A 15915-nucleotide genomic window follows, 5' to 3' on the forward strand; every position below is an offset into this window, starting at 1 on the left:
AAAAACTTGTGTAGGGACATTGAAGGCGCTATTGGGAGTCGGATTAGTCAAGTAATGAAGGTGAAACCAACCATGAGACTAGATAAGTGTGGGGGGGGTGGTTGAAGTTGAATATCAGTCTCTGAGGCATGCAGTTGGCTTTTAAGACATCAACCACTCAGTCATATGATTAGAAGAGCTTTAACATATTGTAAATATCCTCCATTAAAGGTGCGGCCATGAGGTTCAACCAATTAGGTTTTATGATTAATCAAATGTGTAAGTTTATTGTTTGTTTTGAGTGTGGCACATAGAGAGATCCCTTCAGTTAATGGGAACGGAAAGAATTCCTGTACTTGAATTATCTCTAAGTTAACTTCTGCTAGATATTGGGGTTTGCTGCTATTCTCCTCTTAGTTTTACTAAATGTTTCAATGAGATAATAGTTACTAAAGCTACAAGGGCACAACATGAAAAAACATATCATCACTGAGATGAATCTTTAACCTTCGCTTGTGGTATTCTGCAGGTCAGGACTAGAATCAAGATTCAAATGAACGGGATTCGGCAAAACAGTGGGTCACAGAAGACGAAAAAGAAAGTTCCAGAGATGTGAGAAAAGAGGTAAACTCGCGCAGTCCGTACTAGGTACTTTTTATGTGTGCATTATTGTGTTTCCATTGTTTTAAAGATGATTAGCTTTCCTCCTTCTGATAGCTCTGAAAGAGAAAGGAAGGTTTGTTTCCACTTCAGGTGTCGATGAAGGAAAGGATCAAGCCATTTGAAGAGATGTGTCGGAAACCATACATCCGGCTACGCAGGAGAAGTGATGCACTTGAAGAAACCATAAAACTTGTACACTCCTTGCTGCTTGTGGTTATAGGCAGTGGTTCCCTGATGTTGGAGAAAATTCATTTTTTTTTTCTTTTCAGTTACAATATGTAAACTATTTGACTCTAATCTTAGTTTAATGAGATGTTGAAGTTGATTGTGCAACTACTTTTTTTTATCAATTTGTAATAGAAGAATGCAGCAGGAAGAGTGTCCATTACTATGCGAATCTCAGCTTTTAGGAGAGAAGATCAGGAGAAGGAACAGAACAAAGCATAGCTGAGATGAGTAATGATGTTTTTCCTTGACATTTTCTTGAATAAAACTTGCAACTTCTTCTTCAATAAAAAGTAGATAAATTATAACGGACTCTTATAAAATTTGTTATAATTATTCTCGTTATTTAAAAAATTACAAATATTCTTTTAAACAAAGAAACATCCTAACAAGTATTTATTTGTGTTACCTAATTATAGAATATATTTGTTAGGATAATTGTAATTTTAGGATAGAATTGTAATTTGTCACACAATAATGGGATATTTATAATTATGGACAATATCCGGAGAGAGTGTTGTAATTTACCCTGAAAAGTAACATCTATAATCTATTAAACTTTCCTTTTCATTAATTAGTATATGCTATTATTTTATAAATAAATTTATTTATAATAAAATATCTATATCTATCAACAATCAATAATTATATATTAATCATCTATATCATATAATTATATTCAATCAATAATTATTAAAATAAGACGACGGCTATTATTAAAATAAAATAGCATCTCATATATTTATAGTTTTCAGCCTATAATCTTAAAATTATGGACCTCAATTTTGATAATTAAAGTAGGTGAGTAGTACATATTTAGATTAAATGCTCCATTCTTGGGCTTATATCTTTGTACCCTTTAATAATTTAATGGGCGTATATTTGTATTCTTTTCGCGTACTTATTAATAGTTGGGTGTAAAACTAAAATTGTAGCGACAGAGTAATACGACGGCGTCCGGGTTAAAGGAGGTTCTAAACGTCGTTGGACTTGCCACCCCTCTGTCTATTTGTTCCTCCGTTCTCGTTGTTACGTCCGCTTCACTCTCACTCTTAGGTGCTCGAATTTCTGCTGATTTTGTTAGCTGTATTCTCGAGAAAAACCTAAATACATGTGGGCTCATATGATTTTACTTTTCATCTCTTGGTTTCCTATTACCTTACAGCAATCTATTTTGTGTACACATGACAAAGGAAAACGAAAACGCATGGATTTACGTAATCTCTATATATGTTTAGTGTGTGATGAGATAGAAAGCTTCAAATTTTCCTTCTCCTCTTGGTTACTGCTGGATATGTTTGTAGCTTGTAGAAGCTTATTTTATTATTAGAAATCAAATTTCCTGGGTTTTTTTTCCCTTCTCTGTTATTTCTTCTTTTTTTCTTTTTTCTGGATTGAGGGTTTCATGTTACTTTTTTGTTTTTATGTTTTTTGTCAATGTTCGTCCGGAATATGGATGTGTATACATTCATATGAAAATAATGTTTACTATAGTCATGAATAAGCTGTATGTATTCTCTTATAAGTGGGTTTATGCTTGATTTTTTGTATCTACTTTTCCCAGTTTTTGTGCGATTTTTTCCCTTGTTCTGGTATTTCTTCGGTTCTTTGCTGCATTGATAGCATGTCTTACCAGTAGGTTGAATTTTGATAGATATGGATGTTTCCGTCGAGCCATCTTACCAGCCACCAGCAGGGTTTGTGGAGGATAGAAAGGATCCTCTTGTTGATCTCAACTTAACGGACTCAACTGAGCTATGGCTTATTCAGTGGCCCATTAATCAAGTAGGCTTTCGAAGGATACCATCTTTTCCTGGACTAACTAATTTGAAATGGAGGATATAAATCTTTGGTGGCATTGATATTTATTTCTTGCGAAAGAATGATTTGATTTGACCTGCAGAGTTTTCAAATCTAGTCGCATGCTTTATTTCCATTCTCTCTGTCTCCTGGAATCGAACGCTGAAATCTATTTTGACATGGACTTCGGGTAGCCTTATTTTTATTGACCCCTCTCAATGGGCTTTCAGGGATATAATCATTGACCTGTTATTTATTGCAGCCTCCTGATTTCGATGGGCTGCAGTGTTTCTCTGAACCTTCACGGTGATGGACAGATCGGCACCTTTGAGGGGTCTTCTGGTAATTTGGCGTGAGCTCTTATGTGATTGGTTGTATGCAGTCAGTGGTAGTATCTGCATGTTCACTGTTTTAGTATTAACTCACTCTCGCAGGTAAATCATATGAAGTGGTTAGTTTCAAACCCCAAGGTCCAGAAGCTGCAGTCTTCTTCTCGTCAGCATCAGAAGCAAAAATTGGTATCTATTTCTGGAATTACTTGTAGGCTTTACTTTTTTCCTTTTTCTAGTTGCTGATATTCGATTAAGATCAGTGGTAATTATCTTCTGGCAATTGCTAGTCCGACATGAAGCCCTAATCATATACACACAAATCAGATTAAATCAAGAAATAGATGAGCAAAAATGCTAAAGGTGAGCCTCTAGTTCTTTTGATCATTTCTTGTGAAAGTTTAGACCTTCCCTATCCTTGATGCCACTTTCCATCAGAAGTAGATGCTCGATGGAATTCTGGAGCCAATTCACTATTTTTAGTAATTTGCTTCTGCCATAACTTGGCAGGTTAAATATTTTAGGACGTTTACATGAATTCAAACTATATAAGACTTCCTTATTTATAAAGAGATGTTACTTATTGAGTCATTGACATGTCTTTACTACTCAATCTAGTGAAATTTGCATGTGTGCTTGATTTTCATACTTTTGTTGTGTAAGTTATTCCTCCCTAGTGATGTAGTGGGAGGTTTCAGGAAAATTGGTTTTCACATTACTCTTTGTATGACAACAGCTGGGAAGATCTCCAGGCGCATTTCTCTGATTCATTACCCAGATCCAAGTGAACTTCAAATACGCAATAACCTTAACTTGATTCAGTCTCAGCGGTCTTCAACAGCTGCCTCAACCATGTCAGGTCATCGTTTGGCAACTCCTAGCTGTAATACTAAGCCTAGAAACTCTCAAGCGGTTAGTGGTTATTCCACACCAAGTAGCAGAATGAAGAGTTCAGTTTCTGGGTATCTGAAGTCCTCAAAACCTCGAAAGAGAAGGAATGTGGATGAGCAGCAGATTAGATACACCGATCATTCAGCCCAGGGTTCAGGAAAAGGAAACAGTGCCATTACCTCTACTGGATCTTTGGAGCATTCTCAGGAAAGAAAGTCAAAGAAGAAAAAGAAATATGAAAATTGAAATATGCATACATTTTCACCTTTCTAAGCTATATTTTTAGGAGCGGATTCCGAATAGCTGGCGTATTCTCTGGATCTCCTTTGCAACTTTGTTGAATTTAAGGTTCAAAAGTTCCAAGTCATGAAGAACTAGTTTGTTTTGTTTCTGTAACTGCTTTGCATTGGTTTATACGTTCGGCTGATAGCAATCCTACCAATTATTGATTTTGTATTCGTGTCTTGTCTGAATGAATAATTTCATGTTCCCCCAGCCGCCTCCACCCCCTCTCTGATTAAATGGATTTCTTGCAGTTGACCAGTGTGAATAACTACTTAACGGTAAATTAATCACACAATTATGAGAACGTATGAAATTATCACTTAGTATAACTTGCCTGCCATTCATTTACTCAAAAGTCAAGCATTGACTTTGCAGTTCACATCAACTTCTTACGTAATCTCGGGAAAATCCAGCAATCTAAATGTGCTCAAGTTGCCATCAGAATGAAGAAAGAGCTTAAAGACATGCTAGTTAGTGCAAGATTTTCCACGCCAAAGGATATACCGAAAGATTAAGACATCTTCAAAGCCCATCAGATGCAATTAAATTGATTCCTGTCTCCTGCATTTTTTCATTATCTGTACAGCTCAATAGTACATTCCTAAAATCCCACTTTTTGCCTTGTCTGATTAGTAATGGTCACAATAAAATTAGCAGAACGTCTTAACATTGAAGAAAGCCGCCTTAAGCAACCAAGCAATTGATCCATTCTCTGCAGAGGAAGTCAGGTCTGCACATCCAAGCTGCATCAGGTCACCCTAGTTAACCCACCACCATACCAAGCATGCATGTCAAAATAAAACCAATGATTCAAGGAGATGTCATCATCCCTTCACTTTTGACTCTTTCCATACAGTACACCAAAGCTCAACAAGTTGATCCAAGCAAATTCAAATGTTGGATTGTGCTTTGATTAACCTAAACCAGATTTAGTCCCAGATACGGGTCTGAGCATCGGATGACCAAGAGAAGGCTGGGAATTTGATGTAGGGCTATACATAGTATTAGAGGCTGACGAGGATGGATGTATTGCTGAAAGGGGCAACCTTGGACCAAGACCATACATTCCCTGTTGTTGCATCAGTGACATGTGAGGATGAACGGGTTGGTTATTGCCATACCCAGAAGCAAACGTCTGTGGAGAGCCTGAAACTTGCTGCCTGCTATTCCCTGGAGTATTATTTACAATAGCATTACCAACACCTGGTAGGCCCATTGGTCGAGACACTCCAGCGGATACAAACTGTGCCGACATCATGAGAGCCCGCTCAGAAGCAATCCTTTGTCTTGCCCTTTCCATCTGTTCACATTCTCTCATCAACAAGGTCTCAACTTCTGCAAACTGCTTCAGCTTCAGCTCTAACCTCTTCAACTGAAAGAAGAGTGGACAATGAACAAAATTTGTTAAGACATTAAATTGCATCTTCAAACTTTAATACTCATAATACGATAATTTTTTTGCTTTATGAGCAGAATACACCTTAAACAGGATAATACTACAAGATCAGGGTATTAGGTACCTCCATGCAATTTACCCACATTATCACATATGAGGTGAAGAAATGTGATGGTAACACAAATAGAATACTATGCAGCTCATCCTTAGCTAACTTCAGACCATTTATAGAATTTAAGCATTTAAGATCTTAACCCAATAATGGTAAAAGAGAAGCCAAAAGAATTTAAATTATTGGTGCAGAGAGAATAAAGCAATCTAAAAAATGTTATTGATGTTGTTGTAGCAGAAGGTAAGATGATAGGAGGGCTTCCGGGGGATAGTGGCCATCAATTGCTCAACCTATGCTAGTCTTTATGTTTTAAGCAAGTGGAAGCAGAAATGAGGGCGTGGGGTTTGGACTTGGTATTGCAGTCAAGTGACCGAGCTGTTAATTTGCACATCTTAGGTTCTAATGTACAAAAGAGAAATAAAGCAGCAAATGCTACAACACTGGTACCATGATAGAAGCAAAAGATAGAGGAGAAGGCAATGAAGCAAGACAAAGCTGTTTCTTTTTACTGTTTAGATTCCAAAATGACCCAGCAACAAAATATTTCCAATTTCCAGCTAGAGTTTGAACTCAGTTATCCCAGCTAACAATCAAAGAAAATAATATTCCCAACTACAGTGCTTAGCTTTCGTAATAGAATGTCACCATTTCCTGTTTAAACACTCTTGCATGTACCACTACACAAGAAATTTCCATCCCATGTATTAGCATCCACAGAATCCATGAGGAAGAAGGATTAATAATTATTAAAAAAATATAGTTTATAAGACTGCACCACATACACACAACTCAGCCAAAAATTCTCACGAAGATGCACCCAAAAGATTCTATTCAGCCTATGGATGACAATGATAGTACCTGATGATTTATTATATTAGCAGACAACCGCTGGATTTCACGCTCTTCATGATCAGCAAAAAGCTTTGCCTTCATGGCTGCAGCAACAAGTCCATCTTTGGCAGCAGCATTCACTTTCTCAGCTGATAATGGAACACCTTCAGCATCATGTTGGCTCCAAGGACCTTCAGTGAATGCCACTCAACCATGTTAAAAGAAGGAATCACAAGAATGTGACTAAATCTACGCTATACCTTTTCTACTAGAATTTGTCATCTCTGCATTAGGATTCCCTTCCTTGTCACTATCCTTAGATAATGAAGCCAAGGATGCATGGGCACAGGCAGCAGCCACTCTTGGCCCCAGTGCGGAAGCAAGAAAAGCTACCTGTAAAGAACAGCAGGTGGACTTTAATAATATGTGTGGATACAAGTAGTATGAGAACTCAAGAGCTTCAGAATGAAAGAGAGAGAAAGAGGAGCTCCAGTCTGAAGTGTGAACAGTAACATCCAGCTGTATTATTTCCAAAAAACAATTCTAGGCAGAATCTTACACATTTACAAAAGGAAAGTATCACATGAAAAACTTGGAATGTTCTGATAAAGCAAGTGAAAGCTTTCATTTTCTCACCCTGCATGCTGACCTCAACTGTGCCACAGGAGGTGGCGAAGAAAGCAAAGGAACATATGCATGAGGAACCGCACAAAATATACCTACCTCTTTCCTTTTAGGGTTGTTTAGCAAAAACGTAAGTTGAATTAACCGAGGACCCTTCAAACCCCAAGCAGGCAAAGAAATAAAACTGAAAAATGTTTAGCCAGGGAAGGGGAAGAAGTGGAGGAAATAATCCCCAATCTCTTTTAAAGCATAAGTGATTCAGTAAACAGACAAGAATGGCTAGAAATGCCGTGCAGGACAAAGAGGAATACTACCCCCTCATGCAGCTAGAAAGAGAGAAACTGGCTGTGGAGAAACAGAAAAAATAGCTTCACTGCAAAGGAGAAACAATACCAGATGCATAACTGGATTTCCAGAATTTAAGAAAGGAAATTTGCTTTCTGAATCATCCCCTTGCAAATTGAGTCCTGCATCACAATGAAATGCCAACGTAAATTCATCGAACTTTCTCAATATTCAGAAAAATGAAAGGATCTGGATAATAAGATCAACCATTTGAATTTGGCTCTGATCTTTCATGATTTTCATGGCTCCACCAATCCGACGAACCAGATGTGCTTGGAACATCAATTTTGTCCAATGGAACACCATCCAGAGGAAGACGGACAAAATGAAGGATGCACTGTGCTTTTGACTTTGAGCCAACATGCTCTGCAATTTTGTTCCAGTTTTCATTGTACAGCTGCATTCCCTCGAGCAGCAGTAACGTTTCCTGGTCACTCCAACTATCACCATCCACATCTCCATAATCTTTCATGGAATTGTCCTTCATAAAATCCAGGCTAGAATGACCAGCAACAAATCCTCCCTCATTAAAGCAATCCAAACACAATCGCACATCAATCTGTGAGAGTTAAGGGTTAGCCATATACAGCATTATCTATTGGTGTTTCATGGCCCCAAAGCTATGAAGATTTGGTTGTGCCCATCATGTATGAGTCAACAGTCATCACCTCAAAGCAATAAAAGCTCACATGTCGGTACAAAGTCATTTGGCTGCAATGACAGGAGAGGAAATATACCCTACTTCCAGAAATCAGAATAAATGATTAACAGAACCTAAAGGAAATTAAATGCAAGTTTTTCTTGCGGAAGTCCCAGAAACTGCTCAGAGAGAGATATTTATAGATTCAAGTACAAGCTATGTGCCAGGCTAGGCTAAAGTCATGAATAGCTTTGGCTGCTACATGCTATCTAGTTGTCATTCATGTGACCACGTAATTAATGAATATTACACATAGTTGTCATGTTCTATGCACCGCTCATCCATAAAATGCAACTTCATAGCTTGGAAATACATTGTGGCATAAATACTTAACCCTGCAGCAAAAACTGTTGGCAGTTTGAGTTCAAGGAAAGCATCCTAGCATGTAATATGTCAATCATGTCGAGTGCATATTACCCCAGAAAACATATAAAGTTACTATTACAGAAAACAGGAGTTCATTGTTGTGCCAGAGATCGTGAACAACAGTATGGCAGTATATTATTGGAGTTACATTGTATCCTGAGTTTTCTTTGGCTTTTGAAATAAATAAAATTCCAAGTATTCGAATTCTGAATAGTGCTGAAAAAGGCTGATGATTGACAGAACTTGAGCAATATCTTAAACATGGTAACTTCCCACGACATCGGTTGACTGATTTATAGCTTTCAAAGTTACCCTGCCAATAATTCCTTGCAGGTTCGGAGCTGTGGGAATACATACGCCTATGTAATATTCTTATCACCTTTACAAAATCCACAAGCAGTTATTCCCATTGACAGCAAAAGCTAACCATCCTGGATATGATCTCATGGCATAAATCCAGGAACGAAAAAGAAAAAGTTTTAATTTTCAAATGTGACTTTAAGGTATTTGGTTTTAAAAGCAATAGGATGTATGACATAATTTCTGGATAGATAGATTACAGCATGCCGAGCAACGGAATGTAAGCACCAGCAATAAGGAATGACAGAAAAATAGATGACGAAATGAGGACAAAATTTAAAAGAATTCTCATAAACATGATGAATTAAATGCCAAGAGCTAAGACACAGACATTGATAAAAGTTAATAAAGAAAAGAGCTAAAACTCTAAACTACAGAGGTTACCTCTTTCTGTGATTGATAGTACACAGTAGGGATAGATCGGGAACAACAATTGCATCGATGCTCAGATAACTGCTCTCTGATAGTACTATCAAAGTCAGAGTCCTGGTCACGCTGACATGCAAGTTCTGGATAAACATCGGCTGCCTTGAGCCTACATTTTGGCTTATCAAACTTGATTAAGCTATCAATAGATTTCAAAGCAGCGGAAGGCACATGAAGTTCACTATTTGAGTCCTCACACAAGTACGTCCCGTCCTTCTGAGGCTCAAGCTTAAGTGGAGTTGCACAATAGTTGATAATCCCCCAGTGATCCAGAAACCTCACAATTCGAGTTAAATCATCAATGTCAATACCTGCTACTAGCCCCTGACAGTCGGCAACTGATAAGTGCTTTTCTGGGTTCTCCATATACTTCGCAACAAAAAAATTCCGACACTCCATGTATTTTTCAGGAGTATGTTCTGCAGACTTCCCAGAGAAGAAGTGTGGCACCACTTGCCTCTCCAATCTATGCACTGAATTTGGAGAGAACCAGTCTGTTTAGAAAAGAAAGAAAGTCAAAACCAAGAAGCCAATAAGGTACAGTTCCCGTTTCAGAAAACCTAGCATAATGCAAGAATACGAGATGTCCACATAAAGCATAACAATAGAATCAAAAAGACCAAGTAGCAGCTAGAGAAAGAATAACAAGTCAAATACATAAGCTCCAGATCTTCCATCTGCATAATACATCTAAATTGGCACTTTTGGACATATGTGATAGAATTTGCAACCAACTGAAAGATACATAGTAAACTAACTTTCCACAAAACAGTACAAACTTGCATAATTATGTAATGGAATAAACACACAATAACAGGCTACACTAATCGCTATACATGCAATAGTAGGAATTTCAAACAATGGAAAATTTGGTATCACATAATGTTTAAGATATAGCATCATAAAAAGCATCATTTGAAGGACCCATGTCCTATCAACTAAAAGAGATCTCCAGCACTTCTCTGTTTCAGATTTCAGAAAGATGTGCACGTTATTTCTTACGTTGCTTCAATTGCCAAAACTATAAATAGCACATCTATTAACTTAGTTTCCAATAACAATAATAGAAGAAAAAAAATGGCTCAAAATAGGTAGCTGGAGTCACCTGAATGTACTGGGACAACATGAACACGGCCTGCACTCCCAAGCCTTTTAGTAACACCATGGCCTGCAATTATCCTGGGTGGCGTGATGACATATGACCCACCCCCGCTGCCGCTTGCAGTCTCCTCAGTGGGAACTCCTAAAAGAGCTGGACTATCACGCGGCACAGCAGAAAGCGCCTGCAGCTGCCCATAAGAAATGTTCTCCAACACTGCCACCCCACCTTGCCCCTCACCTCTGCTATCCCCATTTCGTGCAGCCCTCTCAGCTTCCACAATTTGAAAGACTGATGAGTGAGGCCTATTAACCTCCCTCCTAATTGCAATTGGAAACTCACAAATTTTTACTCCACCACCAACCAACTTTTCACTCTCTCTCTCTCCCATTATCTGGTTCGTCCTATCCATGCTATGATTGGGGTGACCATCTTCAGCTTCCAGGTGGGTTTGTGGCGGGTCCAGATCGGGGTCGTCATCATCCTCATTGTCCTCGAATATGTCATCATTCTCATGTTCTTTCAGCTTAGATTTGCGCGCAGCTGACTGATCTCTTTTCCGCTTCCTCCACCTTGCTCTTGCTTCTTAACAAGAGGGAAAAGAGAGGGAAAAGTCAACAAACACACCAAAAATGTAGCCTTTAAAGGTTAGCTTCACAAATAAAACTAGGGCTGAAAACAAAAGTTCCTTTTAACAAAAATATTACTGTAATCTCAGTGTATCCCGTGCAACTAAAGGGAATTCAAAGTTTGAAAATTTTGAAACATAAATCGTGTCGCAGGCTATGTCAGCAATAGTTTTGTGAGCTACATCTGTTATACATAAAAACCTATTTCGATGCCAAATTTAACAAATGGCCCCATACATTCCCCCCAATAACAACAAAAATCAAAGAAGTCGAGCTTCAATTTCACAAACGGGCACCTTCCGCAAACTTTCTACATATTACAATCAAAGCCCTCAAATTCAATTTCACAAAGGGGTTGCGTCCACATATAACGTATCAAGGTTTAGCACAATTCCACCAAACCGTTGAGCAATTAACGCATAAAAAGACCAGGATTCGTCAAACTCGATTCGTCTATTAACAAATCAGCAGTAGGCATGCGCATATGCGGGTAAAGAAAAATTAGAATTAGGGGTTTAGAGAGAGTTACCTGAGGAGGAAGCTGGCATTGCTCAAGGGGAAATTTGAGAGAGATTTATGGAGGGTTTGAGGTTTAAGGGAAGGGGGAGAGATTTGTGGGGTCTCTGTGATTGGTGAGGTGGAGAGTTGAGATTGTGGTGCGTGAAGTGTGTGTGTGGTGTGTGAGAGAGAAAGAGAGAAGAGAATGAGAGGATTTGTAGTGTTTTTCTCTCTCTAGAAACTGTAGTGTGCTTTGGGGGGTGGAGCAGCTTCTATTTTGGGGGAAATGTTGTTTTTTTTTTTTAATTAATTATTGTTACAGCTGGTGGACAATCAATCAAATTTATTGGGGTAGATCAGAATTTCCTCTTTGGACCCTCAGCTTTCTGTTTATTCTCATTTACCACCTCCCTCCCTCCTCACTTCTCTCCTTTCTTCTTCCATTTTTTTGGGAGTTTATCACTTCATCTGTATATAAAATAAAGTAATATTGACCCAATATTTAAATAGTTTTATAACATAAAATGTAACTTTTTGTTATATTATATTCTTTCAAAATTAATATATATATATATAATATGTTAGACAGTTAAAATTTAGAGAGATAAAACATATTAGAGAGACATACAAAAGAAAAAAAAAAGTTCTTATTTATTTATATATATATATATTGTATATATTTTACATCCCGTAACCTTAATAATATAATATTATATATAAAGAAATATGAGTTTTCGTTCTCTTTTTTCTTGCGGAACTTTATTAATTATTAATATTAAATTTTACATTCATAATTAATCAATTGGTTACTAAAACTGATAAAGAATCATCATAATAAAAGAATACTGGATTTTGAGTCATTATACTAATGACATAAAAATAATTTGAATTATTTTATATAATATTTATAAAATAAATTTAGTTATTAAGTACTTATCTTATAACTTAAAGAGTTCCCATTCTATCAATTTAACCACAAGTTATGGATTGCCATTCCATCAAGCATGAAGCAGCAGGCCTTCTTACACTTCATGATTGGTCCATTTTTATTTAATCCAGGAGTCTTAATGGGCCGACTACTTTTGAGATGCTTAAGCCAGCCCAACCAGAAAAATCCTGAGCCGGCTAGTTTCTATGAATAATGTGGGTAGTTTCTATACTCTAAAATTCTGGGAGTAAAAACGGAATGCTCACAGCATATTTTTCAAAAAAACCACACATCAATTCCTCTTCAAAAAAAGCAACACCACATCAACATGCCCCATAATTGAGGTAGGTTGAGAATAGTGTTGAACAAATATATTGAAAAAAACTCAATGTTTTTATTATAAGTTTATTAGGGATTTTTACAGTATGATTTTATTTTTTTTAATTGCATTGACGTTGGCAGTTTTATAAAATAATTTTTTGAAATTGCCACTTTTAAAACCAAAATTAAAGGTGCGGTTTGGCGATTTTAATATTTATAACGAAAATAAGAGATTGACACTAACAAAAATCAATAAATGAAACAAGTGTTTATATGTAGCAAAAAAGAAAAACCAACATTATGCACCATAGACCACCAACACTTTCCACAACTTTAAGTAGATTAAAATAAAAGAACATATATATTAATCCAATAAGGAAACACTTAGTCCAATAAAGATCAATGATTGATTTTAGAGAGAACAATGATAAAATACAGAAAAACAGAACAAAGAAAGCGGTAAGAGAGAAAAGAGAGAGGGGGGGGGGGGGGAGAAAAAAATAGGGGAGGGGGGGGGGAAGAAAAATAAAAGAAAAATTAAGGCAATCATTAAGTGGGCTCAAAGAATTAAATATTAAGTCCAAATATAAATTTTACAAAAATAAAAATTTGTAACGTGGATCTTTGATACCATATGAATTTAGAAATTATATAATTCGAATATAAATTCTTTTAAAAATTTAATTATTTTATCGAATTAATATATATATAATTTAAAAAATTAATTATATATTTTGCGGTGTGGTGCAGTTTTTGACAATTGTTTTAAAGTTTTAAATTAGAACCAAATTAATAGTGCGATACAATTTTATTTTAAATTTAAAATTATAATTTAAAAAATAAATCATAAAAAATAATTTGATTCGGTATGATTGGAATAGTTTTATGTGGTATTAAAACTTTTCAATCACCCTTAAAGTTCATCCATTTTTTACTTCACTTAGAGGGGGGAACTAATAAAGTTCATTATTCCAAAAGAAAAAAAAAAAAGCAAAAACATAAACAAATAGAATGTTCATAATATATTTCACAAGCTCCACACATCTACTTTACATATAGATTTTATTAATTATTTTCTCTAAAGGAACAAAAATATATGAATTTGTAGAAAAAAATTAATTCTCTAATTTTTTATATTATACGCTTTATAAACTTAATTCTCGAAGAAAAGTTAAAAACGAGCACACCATATGCTTAGGGTATGTTGATGTTCATATATTAAAAAACGCTCTAATATTTTGCATTATAAACTTTATTAGTTTATTTTAACTAATAAGAATAAAAAAAAAAAATTGAAAACTTTGTAGTAAAAAATACATTTTCTTTTTCACTCTATTGGATCAGCACTACTCCCAACACACCACGTTGTTAGGGCAATGTTGATGTATTTGATAAAGAAGAACACAACATCCGTTGATAATTTGTTGTGTTGAAAATGAATTGAACCAAACAAAAATGATAAGTCATTTTCAGGGGACACCATTTCCCAAGCACATTATTGGCTTTTATTGAGATGCGATCCTCAACCCATTCATATATGTGCATGATGCATCCATCCTTTAACCAAGTTCAAAGCCACCGGGTAAAAGAGGACACCATTATTCCTTCAAACTCCTTTGATATCTTTATATTGCAATACTTCTTATTACTATGTATGTACGTACGCGAAATGTTTTGTTTAGTATTTTTATTTCTTCTTATTAAAACATCAAAAAATTCTTATTAAAATCAAATTCGGTTTAATATTCATCACATCAATCATATATATACTTATTATGTGACTAGTTATTTTTTCTTAAATTGTATATCAATCATATAATATGTATCTTATACTTACTATATGATTGATTCAAAGCAAAATAAATTTTATTTGAAATAAAAATTTTCATATACTAAAGTACCAACTGAATTCGTCCTAATGGTTGAGAATTGATAGTGATATAGGTGCAGTATCATATGAAAATCCTAATCTTGGACCCCATCCCTGTTGATGTGATTGCGACACATGACATCCTTGTAATAAGAGAGATCATGTGCATGCAAGTTGATGGTGGGAATTGTTGATCTTAGTCCTACTGACTGCACGCGTGATTAGAACAATGTCCATTTGTTGTTGTGGTGTCAGCTCCATTAATTTCTAGGAAACTAGACAAGAAACGTCGGTATTATCATATTTCAAGACCACCTCTTAAATGCTTACTGGTTTATCTACGGATAATATTATATGCGTTGATATTGTGATTTCATGACAGAAAATATACATACTAAAATATAATATTCAGATGAGATATGATTAGGAGTCGTGGCTACATTCACTGACGATTCATCTTTCTCTTTATCTTATGTTGCATATTTCCATATCTTTAAAGTTGAGATTCAACCTATAAATATATATTTATGAATTTACATTAGTAAACAAATGATAAGAATCTCTCAAGTTTGCCAAACTTGAGAATCAAACTGAAGAAACATAAAGCTGTGGGTGTGAGTGTGAGGAATTGAGCGTGGAGCCGCCCGCATGCAATTTGTTGGTTTCTTGGTGAGAGTTTTGGCGTTTTTTTAGCAGCGTAAGGTTTCAGTAAAAGACGAGCAAGCTTGACAAAGACGCTTAATTAAGTTCATTTCATGTAGACCAATTTTTGAAGTCACGCGAATCTTGTGAGGTTCTGGTGATGTTTTTGTTTGGACGCTTTGTGCATGGTGTGCTGCATGCCACTGGTCACAACCATCTATAGGGAAGGTTTAATTATATAATTTTTTTATAACATTATTAACACATTCTTAAAAAAATGGTAGTGTCATCGTAATTTGATTGTGTAAACAACGGTTTACAAACTTTCCAACCCGACAGCCATAGTATATTTCATCTCTCAGGACCGGAATCTGAACTCCTGTCCAAATTCCACCGTTTAATTTGCATGACTCACCAACGTGTCAATAACCCTTTACCGATCCAAGTTACACCTCGAGTCAGGTTCAAAACATGTAACGTACGCAATGACATAATACTTGCCTAACGTTCACACTTGACATCTCGCCATGTGTCCCACAAGCCTCTCCACCCATGTAAACCTAAACCCCCCTCCCCCACTCCACTATATATTTTCC

General features: G+C 36.1%; 3 protein-coding genes across 7 annotated transcripts in view; 2 read left to right on the forward strand and 1 right to left on the reverse strand.

Annotated features, from left to right (window-relative positions):
• LOC105159452 (pentatricopeptide repeat-containing protein At1g77405) overlaps positions 1-1004 on the forward strand; it is a gene marked incomplete in the record, with an annotated part of 2384 nt that extends 1380 nt beyond the window's left edge. The window contains 3 exon segments of the mRNA XM_020692197.1: positions 2-258; positions 509-603; positions 697-1004. Coding sequence (XP_020547856.1) covers positions 2-105 — 104 coding nt within the window.
• Positions 1761-4576, forward strand: LOC105159453 (mediator-associated protein 2). 4 transcript variants are annotated; one of them, XM_020692536.1, is made up of 4 exons: positions 1761-1980; positions 2522-3009; positions 3102-3185; positions 3733-4576. In XM_020692536.1, exons 2-4 carry the CDS (start codon positions 2943-2945, stop codon positions 4131-4133), a joined length of 552 nt encoding a protein of 183 aa, XP_020548195.1. In that variant the 5' UTR covers positions 1761-1980; positions 2522-2942; the 3' UTR covers positions 4134-4576. The 4 variants fall into 4 exon arrangements, with proteins under 4 accessions (XP_020548195.1, XP_020548194.1, XP_020548196.1 ...); XM_020692535.1 differs by having other exon boundaries at positions 1761-1923; XM_020692537.1 differs by lacking the exon at positions 1761-1980 and adding an exon at positions 1995-2374.
• LOC105159454 (SWI/SNF complex subunit SWI3C) lies at positions 4801-11869 on the reverse strand. Of its 2 annotated transcripts, none has more exons than XM_020692533.1 (8): positions 11590-11869; positions 10438-11013; positions 9291-9826; positions 7688-8039; positions 7529-7602; positions 6772-6904; positions 6539-6702; positions 4801-5544 (listed from the first exon to the last, which is right to left on the reverse strand). In XM_020692533.1, the coding sequence occupies exons 1-8, from the start codon at positions 11606-11608 to the stop codon at positions 5086-5088; spliced, it is 2313 nt and encodes a 770-aa protein (XP_020548192.1). In that variant the 5' UTR covers positions 11609-11869; the 3' UTR covers positions 4801-5085. The 2 variants fall into 2 exon arrangements, with proteins under 2 accessions (XP_020548192.1, XP_011074832.1); XM_011076530.2 differs by having other exon boundaries at positions 10438-11016.

The sequence above is a fragment of the Sesamum indicum genome, linkage group LG3 (genome assembly GCF_000512975.1).
Source record: "Sesamum indicum cultivar Zhongzhi No. 13 linkage group LG3, S_indicum_v1.0, whole genome shotgun sequence".
In the NCBI taxonomy this organism is placed as follows: Eukaryota; Viridiplantae; Streptophyta; class Magnoliopsida; order Lamiales; family Pedaliaceae; genus Sesamum; species Sesamum indicum.